General features: G+C 42.2%; 1 protein-coding gene and 1 long non-coding RNA gene across 14 annotated transcripts in view; both read left to right on the top strand.

Moving 5' to 3' along the window:
• Nucleotides 1-20,417, top strand: part of slc2a9l2 (solute carrier family 2 member 9, like 2) — a 105,096-nt gene that overhangs the window by 67,461 nt on the left and 17,218 nt on the right. For all 13 annotated transcript variants that reach the window (XR_004793375.2, XR_004793374.2, XM_035630513.2 and 10 more), the window contains exon 12: nucleotides 3,738-3,865. Coding sequence is in view for 11 of the 13 variants with exons in the window: in XM_035630513.2 (XP_035486406.2) it covers nucleotides 3,738-3,865 (128 nt within the window). In the remaining 2 variants the exon portion in view is untranslated. The remainder of the gene's footprint in view (nucleotides 1-3,737; nucleotides 3,866-20,417) is intronic.
• Nucleotides 3,872-7,092, top strand: LOC124850072. The gene is made up of 2 exons (XR_007030918.1): nucleotides 3,872-6,200; nucleotides 6,241-7,092. It is a non-coding gene; the product is annotated as an uncharacterized LOC124850072 (long non-coding RNA).

Below are 20,417 nucleotides of genomic sequence, written 5' to 3' on the forward strand. Positions count from 1 at the left end.
CCTGGAAGCATTTTTTTTGTGTGCAGTGCCTAAATAGAATGCATGGAAATAACAATGCGGAGAGTTATTTACCACTTTGGAAAGAAGGTAACCAGACTGACGCCAATATTTTTTATATAAAACTTTTACCACCCAAGTTTGTTCATTCATTAGAACAGATTATCTTTTTGAATGGACAGAGGAACAGTGTATAACTTCAGTCCGTTACAGAACATAATGGGTTATCATTAAGCATTAATTAGCATTATCATGTGGCTCGGCTAGTGAGTGTTTTCAAGTCCATCAAATGAGTCTGAGTCTGCAGGAGTCAGCCTTAAAAGTGTTTGCTTGGTCCAAGAGGTGTCACCAACGGTCGCAGCAACGAATCATGTGACGTGTTGTTGAGTGACGCGAAAAGGTCAACAGACGTGAGAGGAGACACCTGTGATGATGATTCCACAATGTCTGTGAACGAGTGTTGTCATTTTTTGAACATCACTTCCCGATGGAGGTGATCCAGTCGCAGTCTGGCAGAGCAATTGAAATGAGCTCCCAGAATTCCTTCTTCTTCTACAGATCGCTCTCATGCGCGCCCCAAATGACGGGCACACTCAAAGGGCCGGTGAAAAGAATGACAGCATTGGTAAAAAAAAAACCTCAATGATTTCTTGAGGGCACACAGGCCGACTGGAGGCCCACCAGTCATCCCAGTGGCTGTTCCGACTGTGAACCACACCACGCGTGAAGATGGTCCCTTTGCAACTTGAGTGCACAACTCAAAGTCGAACGAGAACATCATCACTACATCTGAGTGCAGCTTTACCGAAACACAATCAAAGAGACTGTGGGGGGCAGGAGGAGGGGGTACAGGCAACCCGACTGGTTTTACACTATTCTCCATTTGATGGTGGTTTCAAAGCACCATTTTTTTCTTTAGTAACCAGAAGAAGGGGGGGGGGGGGGGGGGGGGGGGGGGGGGGGGGAAGGAAGAGATTAAACATTTTCATATTACACCGGCATGTCACTGTGGAAGAATTTGTCATGTCATGGTACCAGCGTTTTGACATTTCATCTCCTCAGTGAGGATGTACCCTCAGGAGAAGCGGAGAAACCTGCAAATTGTGTCAGTGACCATTAATTTGATGTTAACGTTTTTCGCTAGAACTGGTCTCTGAAGATTGCTGCGTGCAATTTTGCGGACGCGGTGCATGCATGAACGCGCACGCGCGCACACACGCACGCACACACGCACGCACACACACACACACACAGTCACTTTTAATGAGCTTGTCATATTTGCTTAACAGCAAGGCATCTTCTTCAAATAACAGGTTGGCTTACAGTATTATCGCAAGCAATTAAATGGAAGAGGGTGCTGAGGGCTGTGAGCTATTCTTTCCCTCTAAATGGTTTGTAGCTCATTAACTGGCCTTCTCAAAGGCAATTATGTGACAAAAGATAGCCCCGCAATGAGGACACAATACAACATCCTCAGACTTAGAATAGAATACAGTATGCAGGTCCAGAACTGTAGGTAAAAGAGGGTCTACAGCCCTGATGTCTTGAGTCATTTATACTATAGTAACGCGTATAAATGAGTTTATGAAGAACACTGTGGAGACAACTAAGAGATAGCTGGCTACACGTGTACCACACCTGAAATTTGCTTATCACATTATGCATTGACCCACACTGAACACTTTTTCATACACTTTAACAAATATTCTGTCAGGCCACGGCTAATTCCCAAGAAGCCAGATAACACCTGGTCCAGATAAGACATAACTTTCAATAACGTTGTTGTTGAAAGTGTGTGGCTGCATGTGAATAATGAGGAGTTTTTTTTTTCTGTCGCTCCATCACTTTATCTTGTTGTACGATTTGTGTTTCTAAAATATTGCTGTTCACGCCGTACGTGCATTCAAACTTCAAAATGCACATCGCAGTCAGTCACAGATACAAGCAACAACTGCATTACAGTCTAGATCTGTCACCCACGTTTCCTGGAGTTGCACACTGTACACCACCGATCACGACCAGCACGGACTGTCCCCGCGACTCACCTTCAGAGAGGGTGGCTCGACCACGCTGGCTGCTTTTTCGTGCATAATCTCTGCAGCCGGGGTTCATGCATGAATGCCTATAGGCTTACACTCTGAGGAAATATGGCAGGAAATGTCACCATTCATTACATTTCCAACTGTGCCATTCCTCTTGCATCCACAATCGAGGGAGCAGGGGCATTTTTGCGAAATCGTGTCTACACGGTTTGTTTTGGAAAAGTACTGTGTACTGGATTTGTTCCTGCACAAAGTCAGACCTGCGTTGTTTTGTCTTTAAGTGACGAAACTACACAACACAGTCTGATTCTGTGTGGGTTTTTTTCTTTTATTCAGCTCAGGTCATTAAAGTTGGCTGTTATCCTCTCCCCTTCTTTCCTTGCATAATGACGGTGTTAGTGCAAAAAAAACTACTAATTTCCTCCTTTCAACAGACAAACATATTTCACAGCTTACGAACTGCAGAATATATTTTAAAAAGTGTAGGCTTCAGTCCACTTCATTTTGATCCGTGGGAAATCATCATACTAGAGTGGGTTGCATTGTTTTCAACTCTACTGTTTATTTGGAAGGTGTCAGCTATTTATTTTTTTCCTTCTTAGCTGAACTGTTTGTGTAATTTGTCCCAGACAGACAGAAAAACAACAAATGTCAACCTTAGCATAAAACAGTGATGATGCCTTTTGGACAGAATGTCTTCAGTTTGTCCACCAACTAATAGGCCACTCGTGTTTCTTTCACCTAAGCTTTTTAGAAAAGATTATCTGAATTAGAAAATAGTAAATCAACCCTTGGCCCTGGGATACGCTGGCGACCTGTCCTTAATGGACAAAGCGGGATGGATAATGGATGGATGGATAAATCAATACTATTTTCACTCAGACTATGTGTTCTATCTGATGAACAACTATTCGTTTGTACAAAACCTTTTGAACAATGTAAAAAGATTTGTTGAAAATAGAAAATGTACCTCCCCATTCCTTTCAAACCCTACAAAAGTCACTTATTACTGTTGCTTTGAAACGCAACCATGAACTGTGTGGGGGGTTCGAAGGAAATAATTAGACTGGCTTTGATTTGATGGCGGTGGAATGTAGATGCTCTTTCATGTCTCTGAGGCAAAATATGTCTATTTTCTGTTGTTTGTGGCATTTTTCAAAAAAGACTCTAATGTGTCCACATGTTGAGAAACGACACTATGTGTTATAATGGGGTTAGGGTGGCACCACCTCAAAGGATTGAGATAGGATTACTGTACTGAATGTCAGCCTTGAAATACAGTAACATAATTAATGCCTGTATTTACAAACAGAACTGGTAAATTATTTATTTTTTGTCAGGTAAAATTGTTGTTTAACTCTTCTCTGAAATACACATGTATATACACATGGTCCTGAAGTGGCAATATGAAATCAGTTCACGATGTGTTCACTTGATAGAAAAGGGGATTGTGTGTTGAACCAGAGAACATTGTCAGAAATACGTTAATGCACATTAATATCTGGTTAAAAGGGCCGGAAAATGCTAAAAAAACCCCGGAGATATGTCCCTTACTTTACACTCACCTGTGATCCCTGTGCCCAAATTAAACTGACGTTGATCCTGTACTGTGTGGTTTGTGTTGTAGTTGTGGGTTATGTTGTAGTTGTGTGTGTGTGGTTTGTTGTAGTGTAACCCTCTGTTTGCCTCTCTTGTCAGGTGGCATCCCCTTCATCCTGACCGGGGAGCTGTTTCAACAGTCCTATCACCCTGCTGCCTTCATGATCGCCGGCACCGTGAATTGGCTGTCCAACTTTGCTGTGGGCCTCCTGTTCCCATTCATTCAAGTGAGTTACATCATTTTAATGTTTACATATGTACACATGTATATGTTATACCTTTTATTTTTGGGGGGGGGCAAGTTTTAGAGCTCAGTCCGCTTCGATGTGTGCAGAGACATTGTGACACTTTTCTAAAATGAAGCATTAGACACACGTCCTGTAGGGTTCAACTTGAAAAAAACCTTGTAAGCATGTACAAAGGCATGAGTCCTCCTGCAGCGGCCGCAGGTTCCATTCCGACCCCATCCCTTTGCTGCATGTCTTCCACATTCTGTCTCCCTTTCACGCTAACAGCTCTCCTGTACCAATAAAGGCTGGTTCCATAAATTTAAGCCACTGGCTTATCATTTAGTTCGGGCAAATCTCACTCGCCAATGTTACAAAGAGTGCGGAGTGGTAATGAAAGAGGCCCTATTCTCATTATTACAAGTCAGTATCCCATCAGAAGGACTTTGAAGAGCAGTTGCATAATGTTGCTTCAATCCCTGCGGTGGTCGACCTCCCGCACCGCGTTGTCGAGTGGTTGCGCTCTCCGCCAGCACCTCCAACTCCTTTCTGTGCTCATAAGTTAACACTCTTGTGATTGAATATATCTGCAGTGCTATCACATTGTGTTTCATGCCCTACTTATGTACAACTACTGAGCTTTGGGTTCATGAAAAGCACTTTAAAAATTAAATATATTATTATTATTTATTATTATGAGCTCCAATGGTTGCTCGTGTACAAGCCTTTTGAAGTACATGATCAGTGAGTGCCTGACTGAACGTGCTCTGCACTTTTTTGTTATATCGTAGTTCAAAATCAGTGCTGGATCACCCAAAAAGATCATTTGCAGATGTTCCTCACTGATTCATACCGACTGTAATAGAAATGGGGAAGATGATGATGGAAAAGTGGAACCTATTTGCAGCAGGTGCACAGGTCCAAACAGCCTCTAAACCACGAAGTGTGTTCCACAGGACATTTGCTGTTTTTCACTCAACCAGGCTTATTAGACAGTTTCTTGTCCTCGTCTCTCTTGATTTTCTTTGTAATAATTACAGCAAAGCAAATTGTGAAAGGGGCACTCCACCCAATTCATACATTAAGTCTATTGTATACAACATGAGACATCCTATTCAGCCTGTGATGTACAGTATACTTTCTAAGCTCTGCTCTGGAGGAGATCTCTGATGTTCAAATTATTCAAATCATCCCTTAAGGATTCATCAAGTTGCTTTGTTTTTTTTTAAGTTCTTTGTCTTTTTTTAAATACATCACAAACTGGAGGAAGTTTGCCCAAAAGTGGCCATTTATTTGTCCGGCTGAAGGACTGCTTTGCGGCATGTGAAAGGATCCTGTGTTTTTTGTGAATCTTGACCCACACAAGCCTAAATCGGAGGATATCTCTGTCTCTGCTGCTTCAATTTTCACCATTGCTTTTGGTGTCAATCTTCAGTGCTGCCGTCCACACTGGCCTGTGCTGAATAAACACAATGGCTTGTGCTTCACTTACACTTAGATGTGTAATTGCATGTGTCTCACTAGCCTTCCAAGACTGCCCTGACCATGATTTTGTATTAAGACGTGAGCTCTGTCACAAGGCCTCTGAGTGCCCGGCTGAACAATTGCAGCGTGGACATTGATTGCTGCCGTTGTGCTGCTTTTGTTGGTCAGCCTTTACAAAGAAGGTGACAGGAATCCCGAAGACACAGACGCACTCTCACAGCCCCAGAGGAGCTGTGACTAACGTCGCTAACAAAACGATAGAAAATAACAGTGCTGGTTATTTTATCTTGGTTTAAACAAGCCAGTTTCCTCTTTATCTTTTCAAAAAGACCTGAAGAAAGAAAGCCGCTGTAAGAAAATACAACATCAGCGATGAAAGCTTGTGGCATTGTATTTGTAAACAGTTCATAACAGTCCCTTAATCTTAAATATTTCTGAAGTGCTTCCTATGGGAACCTGAGATGCCTCCACTTTAAGGGTGATGAATGTGGTTTTTTTAAATAATGAAAAACAACAGTTTCAGACAGAAGAGCCTATTAGTGTCTCAAGTTGGAATGTTTCCCTGGAAACTGCCGGGTCCTCTTACAACTACTAAAACCTGACTGTTTCCCCAAGCGGCTCCACTTCACTGCCTCCTCTCATTTCACCTCCTCTGTTTTCTTCCCCTCTATGCATCCCCCTCTCCTTCTTCAGCCTCGCAGCCTATTTTCCTTTCTTTCCATCATTCTATGCTCAACTCGTCTGTTCGCAACTTCAACTGCAGCTGCTGTGTCTCAGTTCGCGTACTTCCATATACTCACACTTGCTATCTCTGAGTGGCCAAGTGTGTTCACACTGAGTACGGCAACACGTAGTGCACTGTCAGTACATGGAGGGTGACCTCAAAACAGTTAAGTGTGAAAAATTGGACAATTCTCACCCCCAACAGTTGACATTATTACTACGGAGCGGAAGAACAGGGATCACCAATGTATTTTCGAACTAATTTTCCCGGAGTTGTGAGTGGTGTATTTTCTGTTTGTGAAACAGGGGACGCACACAAGAAAGTAAAACGTTCACAGTCAAAATTGTACAAGAATTATTGTGGTGTTAGACGATATTTTCTGGTATGGTAATGTTTGGTTTTGGTTTTTGGAATGTTAAAGTTGTGTTTTGTGTATGGTTTTATTTGCAGTTTTGAAAAAACGTTTCAAAAGTTTTTCACTCAAATAATTCAACATCTAATAACACAGCGCAGCACTTATGTCCAGGAGCGATTTCTCAGCATCAACTCCTCTGCATGTGTGCTGGTATGGGCTAAACTGCTGCTTGAAAATCATCCACTGGGAGAAATTTGAAAATAGCGTGTGAGACAATAAAAAGGTCAGATGTTTAATGGTAGTTTGATCGACCAGCTTCTTCTGTCCACATGTCAAAGTGTCTTTTATTAGTCGCGCTGGTCAAAAGTCTGTCAAATTAAAATAATGAAGTTAATAAATTTGTTGGGTAAGATGTACATCAATACGACTTTTTAGTGGTGGTTCGTATATTTTGCCCGACTTTAAACGTTGACCATTTTCTGGCCATTGAATGACTCTTTGTGAGCAAATATTTACCATATGTATGTTTTATTATTATTTCTACATTGACGATCCCACTCTTTTGTCTTTGTGCTCATCCTGAACCCTTTGGGGCGATTATACCCACTGCTTTTTGCGGAAACGCCATGCCTGCCAAAACAAAAAATAAATATTAATATCAAATATCCCAGATATATTTTTTGTCCACATAGAGTCTCTGTGTTTTAAGTTTGGTCTGGGTCTTCTTGTTGACTCCTGAGGCGTTATGACTTTGTTTCTTGATCCTTATTCTTCAGGGAAACCAAGGCCCAAAACAGTGATTAGCCAGCAGTCTTCTGAAGAAAATTAGCTACAGTATGCCTCCGGACCAAAAAGATACTGCATATATTTCACCACTTTTAAATACACTAGATATGCATAGAACCTCTCAATAGGCACTAACTGAAAAGTCCATCCATCCATCCATCCATCGTCAACTGCTTTATCCATTTAAGGGTCGCAGGGGTGGCTGGAGCCAATCCCAGCTGACACTAGGCGAGAGGCGGGGTACACCCTGGACGGTGTCGCCAGCCTATCGCAGGGCCACATACAGAGATGAACAACCACCAAAAATGTGCAGTATGCTTTTAGGACATACAGTATGCTCATATTGAGACACTTTGAATCAAAGTGTTCTGCCCTCTGTGTTGTCGTCGGGGCAGGCCAAGAAATTTAGCTGTACATGTCCTCTTCTACGTCCGCAGTGTGCCTTTATACACAGGCAAACCCATTCGCACAGACACAGCAATCAACAAATATAACTTGTAACTAATACAATGTGTTATTATTAGACATCAGTGATCAGGAGCATGGTAATGTCAGTGTTGGTGTACTTACAGCTGACTACAATAACCTAAGAGGCCACGGACGTGTCTCAGAACATTTCCTGTGGACAAATGTGATGGAGATTTGTTGGAAACACATTATGTTGCTAGTAGGATGGAGTAGCTGTGCCACTCTGTGTCTGCTGTATTGTGTGCAGTCTTTCCAGCTGCTCTAAAGAAGTCATGCTCATGGTAAATGGACAACAATTCCATTTATATGGCTGCTTTTTCTAGTCTTAACGACCACTCAAAGCGCTTTGCTCTACAAGTCCCATATTGCACACATTCACACACTTCTCTATCATATACAGACTGGAGGAAACGGACCTTCGATTAGTGGACGAGCCACTCCACCCTCTGGACCCCTTTGTGGCAGTCTTCTTATCCCATTAATTGCCCTCATGGCTTCTAACTTCCTGTTTTTATTTCGCTAATGTGACAGCACAGACACAAATAGATGCACACAAAGGAAAAAGGAACTGTTTGGTGCATCCATTGTCTTATCTGAGGTTTCGCAGATCTATTCATGTGAAACCCAGTTTACTCTGCTAATCTCTTGAAAAATAAGTACAAATTAGTCTACAAGTGCAGAGGACTTGCGCCTTGTTCAAATTAGTTCCATTTCAAAGTTAATTCAATGTCTGAAGGAGATAGTAACCTCTTCCCTTTCGCTGCAGCCCCAGGCAAACCTGACCGTCTACACAGACAAAGCCTAAAGAGATTAACTACCCTTGGTAATCGGCTGTGAGTCAAATGTCTTGAATTGACATCCCCTTTAATAAGGCTTTTGCTCTGTGAGTAGAATAGGATATGTGGCCCATGAGGACTAAATATTCGCTAGCCTAGAAACTAATGTCCCCCACAAACCACTGGGAGAGGCACTGACAAGAAATTTGAGCTTAACTTTGATCTGGCCAGACCATGATCAGAAAGAGAAAATCAAACAAACTTGATTTACATTCCTCTGAAGGAGAATATGGAGATTAGTGGGGTGCCGCCAGTTGACAGAGATGGGATGAGCTCATTATGGCCTTATGGGGTCTGCAGTTTGCCGGTTAAAAGCTAGTTAGGAGCAGAGCTGTCTTCGACAACAACACATCCAAATGAATTTTCTAAAAATGATGTTGACCGATGACTGTTACATCCCCTCTTTCAGAGAAAAGGGGGGGACTAACGCAACAACCAAACTGAAGTGTAATTGAACTTTAAGTTTTATTTTTAGAAAGGAAAGGAGCTTCATTGCTTCCTTTCTTATCTCCTTTAGCATAGGGTACACTGGACCTTCCTATGCAAAAAGAAAGACGCCCCACAAGTCATTGTGGCAGCGATATTTAACGTGACGCACCATGCGCGAACGTAAACGATTCAATCCGATGTAGAAGTAGAAGAGGTAGAACAGTATGAATATGACCCAGAAGAGACGCACGTTATAACGTCAGTAACTGTTACTTATGAATCATTAACATCTGATGTCACACGGTGGTAAAACACACTGAAACATGCTGATGGAGCCGGTGAGGTTTTTGTAGTTCATCTTCGGAAATTTGTAGTTACACCACGGCAGACGCACGTCAACAACATCCGTCGTGGTGTGATAACGCAGTAAAGTGAAAGTCGAGTCGGATTCTCTGAGCAACGCTGTCGGCTTTTCCTAGGTCCTATGAGTTTTCCTTTGCACCTTTCCTTGACCTCATGATATTTTCCACTGCGGTCAAGTAATAGTAGATAGGACGGACAGTTCGGACCGCACCCATAGACGCAGGATCCTGAGGATGGGCCCTTTTTGTGGAGCACCCCACCTCTGATTGGCCAGCTCAACAGGTGGAACCCAATCAGGTATTTAGCACCTTGGGAGAAAACAGAAAGGAGGGGGGGAGGAAGAGAGAGAGACACACACACACAAGCATCCCTCTGACTGCTTTGGCACGAAACAATGGCTATTATATTCATAAACCACTTTGTACCGCGAGCATGAACACTTGGTGAATGGTTTCCGTCATGCTGGGGTGGGGGGGCAGACTGTCAGCATGCAGATCCAGCCTCTCCCCGTCCAGGCGAAGAAGGTTTACCATTCTGTGAGCCTCGAATACAAGCTTCAAATGCAACAGGAGCATCCGCGGGTCTCCCAAAAGGAAGCTGCACAATGTCCAACACAATCTACGCGGTACTTTGTCACTCGGGCCATGCTCTGGGGAGAAACTAGGCACCGAGTGTTTGTTTGTGAGGGAAAAGTTATTCACAGTGGCTTGCGCAAATATTGTATATCTCTGCCAATGGTGGCTGGGCTGTCAGCCAGGTCAGATCTTCCCTGGACAAGAGGTCAGGTCAGCCCCCGTGTTCCTGGTTCTTGGGACTCGGGTTGTGCGCAGTGACAGGAGATGTGCACTGTGTGTGTGTGTGCCAGCCCATCAGGTTGCGGGAGATCAGCTATACCAGGGTGATGTACCCTGATGTCAGGACTATTATTTTGAGATTTTCATAACAAATCTGGGGATCAAGATGTGTTGTTATTAATGAATTAAAATGTCTGACAGTCATTTGGAAAATGTTGCTGATAATTTACAGCACTCACACCCCTATAGCATTGTCACGTTTGCTTTTTAAATTCCTCATTATAAATATGTTCTAAGCAGAACAAGGACCTTGGTCTACTGTGAACTTCATGTTCTTCGTGTGGCAATAAAAAAGTGAAAGTCAGTAAATGAAGCTAACCTGTTTGTAAGTCTGGAATTTGAATTCCCAACAGTTACATCCCATTGGCCTGCCCACCCATAACCAGAGCCTTTGCATAGCCGTCCGGTCAATTGTTGTGTGCTGAGGTGTGGCCACAAAGCGCCGGCAGAACGAGAAAGCCGGAGCTGTATTTTCTCAGGAGATGTGTAGCTGCGGCTTTGGAGGCCGAACTCCCGCTTTCGTTTCAGAGCCACAAAGTGCCGCGAGAGAAAACGTTTTTTGATAACCAAAGGCAGCTGGCTCACCGCAACTCTCAACTGAAAAATGTTTCCTGGGGAGAGATTTATTGTTCAATAATAATTCCCCTTAGTCGAACCCTTTCATGCACTGGACTGTACGATTCCCCACGTTACGGGCCCGTCATGCTTGATTTTAAATATCACACATACGGAGACGCCGCAAATTCCCTTCTGCTATCAAGATAAATGCCCCCGTGCTTTTACTGACACAAATCTGATTTCCTTCGGAGCGGGAAACTAGCAAGTTCCATGGCCGATTTACTTCTTCAATATTCTCACTGAGATGCATTGACGGACTCGTGTCGTTTAACGCAGCCCCTCACGGGTAGCGACAGCGGTGAAAAAAGAAACTAAAACGCCTGCTCTTTTTTGTGAGCCGCTGCCAATGAACTAGACGTGCGGTGGATTTCATGTGGATTTGTGCAAATGCACAGGGAGGGAATCGCTCGCAACATACGTAGGAATAGACAAGATAACAAGGCTGGTGGTCTGCTTTTGCTCATTACTGAAGTTTTTTATACGGCTGCAGTTTTCAGGAGTTTTTCTTTTGGAAAACAAAGTGCACCATATAGCATGTACTGTACGTACATTCTGTACTTTCCCCCTCTGTCCTGTCTTCCTCTTTGATGTTTTGCAGCAGTCTTCTCATAAATGACTATGTTCTTCATGTTAACTGCACCAAGTTGGCCGGCAATGCACTTTGAAGCTCCATCGATTGACTTTCACACTTCTGTTTCATCCCTGCATGTCAAATTTTCACATTCATCTCAGCCAATGGGTGATGAGCAAAGGTCGTAGAGAGCGACTGTGAAGATGATCTAAAGACCGCTCGCTAACATGAATCATCGGCGTATATGCTGAATGTGACTCTTTTTAATGTGTGCCTTGACCTGTACCGTATATATCAGCTGTTTGTCTGTTTACAAACCAAACGCCACTGTAGAAGAACACTGATGTTGTTGTATTATGGCAGGGTGGAGAAAAATCGATGTGACATTTTATTTTGAAATTGTCACATCTAAGAAGTCTCGCTTTTCATTTTACTGCCCACGTCCTTTTTGCCTTTTTCTTTTCCCCTCTCATTTTACTGCCCTGCACTTCTCTCACTCTGTTTCTTTTCTCTCAGTGTCATGGCCTCTTCGTTTCTGCTCCTCTGCAGTACACTCACATCTTTTCTCCCAAGGACTTCAGCCAAGTGATTCACTGAGATACAACTTCATCTGCCATTCTCCTGACTTCTTTTACATATTCAGGCAACCATAAATATATAATGTGACTTTCTGTGTGACCATCCTTCACTGCCTTTTTGTTGTTTGCCTTTTCACTCTAACATCTATCTATGTGTCAAGGTCACAAACAAAGTTGTTTGGCATGTGACCTGTGTGTGTGTGTGTGTGTGTCTGCGTGTGTGCAAGCGTGCGTGCGTGCGTGTGTGTGTTTTAAATCAAAGCTGTTGTTTGGAGATTAGCTGTCTCCTTGCTGACTGACATGTTTCTGTTACGTTTTTTTCCTTTTAAACTAAGACCTTGGGTGTTGATGAATTTGCTGGTATAGTTTTGTCACATCAGAGTGTTAGCTGTGACGCAGGACTTAAACAGTTTGAGGAGATAGGATATATCGTTGTTGTTTCAGTCAGAGATTCATACTACACTCATATTCCAACAAGATGAAGCAAGAGTCTATATATATATAAATATATATATATATATATATATATATATATAATATATATATAAATATTTAGGCAAATTCCACTATAAAAAATGTGCAAACAAAAGATACAGTTCCATCTTTGTCTCAGTAATTCAGCAAAAATAATCTTATAGATATTTTTTTTAAAAAGCATTTTGACTATAAGGGCCAACTTTGTGCTTGACAGTGGTGTGAATTTGACATTTTACCATTTTAATATTAACCAGTGTGCGATTCTTTTGCCACATAATTGCCTCCTGTGCTGAGGACATGAGCACTTCTTTTTATAGAGAGAACTTTGCTCTGGGTCATACTAACTTGTCCCTCATCAGATCCTAATGGCATTTGACATTTTAATCTCTGTGAGTTGGAAAAATCTAGATAGCATATATATATATATATATATATATATGCTGGACTTCATGCCCTCTTATACCTACAGTTCTCTCAGTTTATTCAGACACTTTCCCATTCTGGCCATTTGCAGAAAGAGCCAGGGGCATTTTTTGTCAGCGCTGCACAAACAGTCATTTACTGTTAATACAAATAGCTGGTGAGGGTTCATGAGATTTGCTGAAGACATTTCGTTCTGTTTTTATGTTGTTACCCCCAGTCAATGACACAATTCTGTTGCATACAACAATGCAGTACCCCACAGGGAATTGTCATGATGTAAAATGTATGATTTATTGAATACATAAACAAAATATATATACAATTTCATGGGTCATACTACATTTTTGACACTCACAACTGGTTTTTAGCCAAAAATCGATGCTCAAACAAGTCCTCACCTTTTCCTACACAGCTATGTGTGTGATTCGATGACCCTGACCATGACCTGACAGGCAGAAAGCCAGGAGGGACCACCTTTAAGGACATGCCACTACTATTTTACCTTATTTTCTTTTATCAATCGTTTAAAAATATATTGCTGTCAGGAGAATTCTTTGAGTAATTGCCTCACAGCCCTGATAAAACAATCTACACAGCCTGAGATTCCCTAACCCTACCGCTTACATGCCTCATCATATTTCCAATCTTGGGAACATAATTGGAATTGATTGCTTTGGTCAGTAAATTTTTCCTATGGTCCCCCGAAATCAGGGGCTCGCCTAAAATTAATGCAAGAAAACATGAAGTTAGTGCTTCAAAGCCCCGAGAGGCAGGACTTTTAATACTGGTAAATCTATACTTGTATCCGTTCATCCATTATCTGTACCGCTTAGTCTTAAGAGGGCCGTGCGGGGCTGGAGCCAATCACAGCTAACATCGGGCAAGACCCTGGACAGATTGCCAGAGGCATTCATCAACAGGAAACTGTTATTGTCACACTCTGCTGAGGATAAACAGAGACGACGCAAGAGCACAGGACATTTCAGGCATAACCTAGTTAAGTTCTGAAGGCAGGCACAGGGACACAGAAATCCATTCAACTATCACCCCGCTGTATCCAACAATCAACCTGATGTGACGGAATTACACAGGTAATGCAGATTACCTTGTAGTGCATCTGTCACTTTTATAACATGACTCGATGGAGTGGACAGTATGTCATATTTCTGTTCATGCACAAGTTCACACGTAAAGTTTACAAAGTATAGCTCATCAGATTAAATGGCAGACCAAATAAAAATGATAAACAACCATAAATGACATTAAGTTACATTTTCTCAAACTGAAGATGTCAAAACCTAGTTAAGGTAAATTACTATGAGTTGCCATTAATGACGGGAGACAGGGGCTTTCACCAGTCTGACAGAGATATGGAAACAGAGCATAATCAGCAGTTAACTCAAGCATGCAGCAAGCGTATCTTGCATACATACAAATATGTATATATTTCAGATGTTAGAGAAATGATATGCAAGCAAAACCATTTTGTTTGAGCGAATGCAAATATTTTTTGTGCTCAATAAAGGTATTTGCATGTTAACCATTATACATTTTAACGTGCAATGATAACCCCTCTCACACTGTTTTATATACACTCACACAATTTCTGACTCCAAACCAGCGTCTCTCTCTCTCTCCCTCCCAACCTCTACACTCTGTGCTCGCTCAAGTTTGTCTTGGCGCTCGCTCGACATGGCACAGTGTAATATTTGTGTCACCAAATCCACCAAGCTGATTGGCTGTTTGGTGTCAGGCTTAGGCTAAGAATGAACAAAACTAACCATAAAACCCAGTCTTAACCATCGAGCAGTCCCATTGACATTGTGAGGACCGTCCAAAACATCAGAATGTCCTCACAATAAACCAAATTGGACTTGACAGCCATAGAAATACAAGTACACACACACACACACACACACACACACACACACACACACACACACACACAGAGACACAGGCAATGTCCCTCTTAATTACCTGAGGGACAGAAAGAGTTAGACGAAAGTCAGTGCAGAAGTTTGAGATAAGAAAGAAACTTTGCTTGTGGCTTGTTGGACAGTGGCGTTGGGTTGACCCTCTGTCAAATGTTTTCTCTGCAGCCCCTGCAGAGAAAAAACTAATTCTGTCCTTTCAGTCAGCTGCACCGATGTGTCATGTGTTGGAGGCAAATAGTGAACTGAGAACTGAGATAGCTGGAAAGGGCATATCGAACTGTGTGTGGTTTCTAAGAGGAGGATGCGGTTGTTGCTGTAGGATCTTTTTTTTTTTTTTTCCTTTTACTTTAGTCTTTAGTCAATTTGAACCAGAAACAAAGACAAGGCACAAAAATAAAACACAAGAACAGATCAGATTACCTAAGGCGAGACAAAGTGGTAGTTTGACTCACGCCGATAACAGGTTTCCATTATGTGCTGGGTTAACTTCACAACCAATTTTCAGGAGAAACAGGTGTGTGTGTGTGTGTGTGTGTGTGTGTGTGTGTGTGTGTGTGTGTGTGTGTGTGTGTGTGTGTGTGTGTGTGTGTGTGCGTGCGTGCGTGCGTGCGCGCGCGCGCGTGTGTGTGTGCGTGTGTGCGTGTGCTTGTGTGTTATCACAAAAGCTCAAGTGCCTGGATACAAACACATATTTACCAAAACAATTTCAGCGTGCGTACATATACCCTGTGGAGTGTCAGACCACCGGCGCTGGTGTAGAACAATGTTTCATTAGGGCCCCGGGTTGCTGATGAATTAGCCTCATATGGCTTGTGTCTGAGGTTCTGCCACAAGCTTGGGGCTGAGGTGATACGCATTTCTGCCGACCGCAGAGGCAGCAGCCGCGAAAATGTGCCTGTGAAAAAGAAGAGGAAGACTGGAAGCCTGAGTAAACAATACAGGTTTTGACACAAAGGAACTAATCAGCTCGGGTCTTCATATAGCATGGTTATTTATTCTCCGGTGCACTCTTACTATGTGCACGAGCAGAATACTTAGCAGGCAGACTGCGGCAGGATTTTAAAAGGAATGGAAGATTCCCATGATTGTTAAAGAGCCTTTTGAAGCATGCGCCTGGTGCCGCTACCTTTTTTCTGCCATCGTTACAATAGAGAACCATCGTGTGTACAGCCATGCACTTAAGCACAGCAGAGATTTGAACTGAATGCTAACGTCAGCGTGTGAACATTAAATGTTATTGCAATTCATCCTCGTTGGACCTTTGAATATCTGTAGCAGGTTTTAACGGCAGTCTGTCCAACAGTTGTGAAGATGTGTGACTGCAAATCACAAATGTCAACTCGTGGTCACAGGGAAGGGTCAAGGGTTTACCAAGTGAGTGGGCTTCAATCCTCCCGGACACAAAACACAAATATCTATTCGAAGTCTGTGACTATCCATCCAATTGGTGTTGACATATGTCAGACGGGACCACGGTGATGGACGGACCCACTGATGTCGTGATTCCTACAGTCAGACCAATGTTTTGTAGCTGTAAGCTAAAAAATAAGATAGATAAAGTCCAGATAATCAAATAGGCACACTCCTGCCTGAGTTTACTTATTGTGGTCGCTTTGCCAATGTAAACACACAACAGTCTCAATCCACAGAGTTATTTTGCAGTATTGAAAAAGAAGTTACAATTCACCAAAAGAGTGTCGAACAACATTCTACAGTATTCTTGTTGTATAATTAGATAATAATTATAATTATAATTTTCTCCTCAAGCTTATTTCTACTGATTTTCTAGTAGTAAACATGTGAGTGATTGAAGCGTCCTCTTTTTCACGATGAAGCCCCTGTTTGTTTGTTTTGTTCCCGGTTCCTCATTTTCGACGGATCAAATTTTCAATCTCACAGCATTTACTTCCCCTCTGTGCTTGATTAGCACTGACAATATAAACAGGTAGGAGAGACACGGTGTCTACAGAAATGGTTTTGAGCCCCACCGCGTCCAGCACTTCCAGCGTGTGTCATCACATTAGATATCTCATCAGTGTCCATTAGTTTTAATGATCAGTGGGTGCTCTTTGTGCTGTCAGGGGAAGTGCAAGATCCACAGCGGTGGGTGAAATCTCCAGAGGAGAGTGTCAGCAGATCCACAGAACACCAATTATAAACCTCCTAATTGTCTCCTTCACATCTCGTCAACTCTGAGGTCACTCAGGATTTTTTTCCTGAGCGAGATGCCTGTAGTAAAAAATAAAATGTGTTGAGAAGTTTAAAAAGCTGATTCTTAGTGATAACAAACTGTACATTAGTGATAGTTATATTCTGTATTCAATTGAATCCATGAACACCATAGGGACAACTCAACAAGTCCTCTAACTAGAATGGACCAACTATGTCGTATGTGTTTCATTCGCTCTAATGCGAAGAAACTCAACTACTTCTTCAGAGAGCATTGTTGGGTTTCATTTGATTCACCAGCACATGCTTGGTGAGCTTGTGCAGGTAATGATAATAATAATAATAATACATTTCATTTATAGAGCACTTTTCAATGCTAAGGGTTTGGGTTTACATGGCAGAGAATCAGCACGATTAAGCGAATCGATTTAAAATACACAAACTTCTGGACTCACCGGGTCCAGAGCGGCCGTGTTCATAAAGACTTTTTTCGGTGGAGGACGAATCTCAATCAGCGACAAGTTTCAAATAACATAAACGATAAACTGTGAATTATTAGTCCAAATTGTCGAGAGCCATAGATATGCCATGAGACAATACACAACTGGACACAGATAAATGTTGTTGCCCCCCCCCAAGACACTGAGAAAGACACAACATGTCTGCATGACACGCAACCACGGTTGTTTGGTAGTTATCTCTCTCACTTAGTGTCATTTTGGTGTCTTTGTAGATGTTTTCTGTCTCTTTGTGGTCGCTTGGTGTCTCCTTGCAGTCGAATCCAGTCGGTATTATTTACGTAGCCAAATCACAAATCATTTTCCACAGGGGCAGCATTAATAATTGTTCACAAGCTGAATAATTCATCCGGCTCTGGAGCTCTAAATGATGTCTTTCTCTTTGAATTCTGCCCAGACAGTACTGAGCATTGTTATGCTCTAGGGTTGCAAATAAAATCCCAACGTCTCCATGTAAAAGGGCAGCAGTTTTCTCTGCGCTGTAATTGCACGGATTTAAGTTCAGTTAAGTTTCATAGATACTCAATATCATTTAGATTGGGGCATTGGTATGATAGTCATATCTACAATACAATACGTTTCTTGGCACTGTGCTGATTATTTCCACTTTTCTTTTCAGGCTGCTCTTTCCTTACTCTAAGCTCACCTCTTTGTTTCATTCTCTAGGCACAAGTCCACATTTGGGAGAAGAAGGCTGGAAAAATGGAAAGAATCCATTAAGTTAAAAGAGAAAAAAAAAAGATATTGTTAGGTAATAGAAGAAAAAATATGCTGCAGTGTGTAAACCATATATCTGAACATTTTCAAATTATGATAATTTTCCATGGTGGGTTAGGAAAATATCCTACTCCGTACGTAATTCAACAGTTTAAAGCCTCATTTAATTATCCTCGTGAATAGTTGATGTTTTTGGGAGAGATGGTTTTAACAGGACATACAGTATGTAATGAATGTGTTAAAATGATGTCTAGAAATGTCTTAATTAGTGCAGAGAGTCATTTCCATATAGCGATTTAATGACTTGCTGGCATTTTAGAGTACTCTCAAACGTTAAACTAAACACAATCGATGATCCTTTTAGATGATTTATTGACAATGTTAAATTTACAATGGGGATATAACAACAGGCTCTATTAGTCTATGACATATTTAAAGACTAATGAGACATCAAAGTCAATCACGTTCATTAATAAATTAGGATTATTGGAGCTATGATCCTTAACTGCGATGCTAAACAACTGGTTGACTTCCCGTTGGTGTGCTCCTGCAGTGTGACAGCGCTGTTCGACAATAAAACCATTAAAACTTTGAATAGCCCATTGTGGAACTGTAATACTTTGCTGTGTAATGTTATCCACAGCTCAGTCTTTCATGCACCGCAGACTCTGTCCTTGAGCGCGTCTCCCGTTCGGAAGATTCAGCGCATTGTATAGAAGCCCACGCATGCAAATAAGGCCTGACCACCGGGGCGTACGGCTCACACCCAAACACATCGATTATGACTCTGTTGCCCACCGAAGCGGTCACCGTGACACTGTCATTCCCAGCAACCTATAGTTGCTGAACAAGGACATTTTTTAAATGTCTCCATCAGATTTATGAAAACAGTCGGTGTTAAAACATTTTTTCTCTCTTTAACTCTGTCCCGCCCTTTCCTGACCTTTCCTGACCTTTCCAGTCCAGTCCTGTCCTGTCTTGAACTGTCCTGTTCTTTACCCTTCCCATCTGCACTGTTTTGTTCTAGACCAGTGGTGTCAAACATATGGCCTGTGGGCCAGGATCGGCCCCTCAAGGATTTAATTTCGACCCACTAGTTGACTTTGCGTGGTGTGAAGGTTGAAAAATTGTCATCAATTATTCTACATTTTCAATACAAAGCACTGCCTTTCCTTGTTTGTCCACTGGGTGCTGCAGTGTCATAATGAGAGTAGCACGCTAGTGAGACACAAACACTACGAAGTGTAGGCTACTGTTCCTGTGAGCTTGCGGTGAAAAATGTCTTTTTACACTCCTATATGGGGAGGGTATTATATGGTGAATTAAATCCAATCTGTAGCCTACCAGGCATAAATGCATTGGTATTTAAATGCTGATAAACACTATATATACACCTATCTGAACATCATTGCCTGGTCCTCCACAATCTAATGTAAATCCAACTGCACTGCTCATTCGTTCTCGCGAATATAACCAGTTCACTCAGCTGCTGGTCTTTCTTGTTCCCTTTAATTTCCTTGTCCTTGTCTTGTTATATCCCACCATGTTGGGCTGCTCTTTCCAATTTCTTCCTCTCTTGTCCCGTCCTGCACTGGCCTACTCTATCCCATCTTGTCTTGCATTGTTCTTTCCTTGACTGCCCCATTATGTTCTTGACTGTCCTGTCTTCCTCTGTCCTATTTTATACCATTGTAACCCTGTTCTTGTCATTCCTGGCAGAGTCTTGTCCCATCCTGCCCACCCAGTCCCGTGTCCGTCCTATCCATGCCCTATCTTATCATGTCCCAAATGCTCTGTCATGTCCTGTCTCACACTGTCAAGTGTCTCCTCCTCGAACATGACACGTGGTAATAAGGTTCCTGATTAAATGTGTGTGTCTCCAGCCACTGAAGGGTCTTTGTGTGCATGCCTAATGTTTTGTGTGTGCGCACCAAACTGAACCCAGCAGAGCCACCGCAGCAGATCATAAGCTTATCTCCGTGTCAAAGACGGGACTGTCTCATTCTCCTCAATCCACGGGGAGTGCAAAAATTAGATTAATGACAGAGTGGATGCAGAAATGTGTTTGTACCACGACTCATCTCCGATGACAACTGGGAGAACCAGTGTTTTTTTTTTTGTTGTTGTCTGGTTTTTTTTTTAAATTGAGGAACTCGCTAACTTTGCAGATGTGTGTTACGTCACATAGGCGGCACAGAAAGTGGGCCAGGCTCTTTGCATGATGCTCTGTTTTTTCAGGGCCATTAT

Source organism: Scophthalmus maximus, chromosome 6, assembly GCF_022379125.1.
Source record: "Scophthalmus maximus strain ysfricsl-2021 chromosome 6, ASM2237912v1, whole genome shotgun sequence".
In the NCBI taxonomy this organism is placed as follows: Eukaryota; Metazoa; Chordata; class Actinopteri; order Pleuronectiformes; family Scophthalmidae; genus Scophthalmus; species Scophthalmus maximus.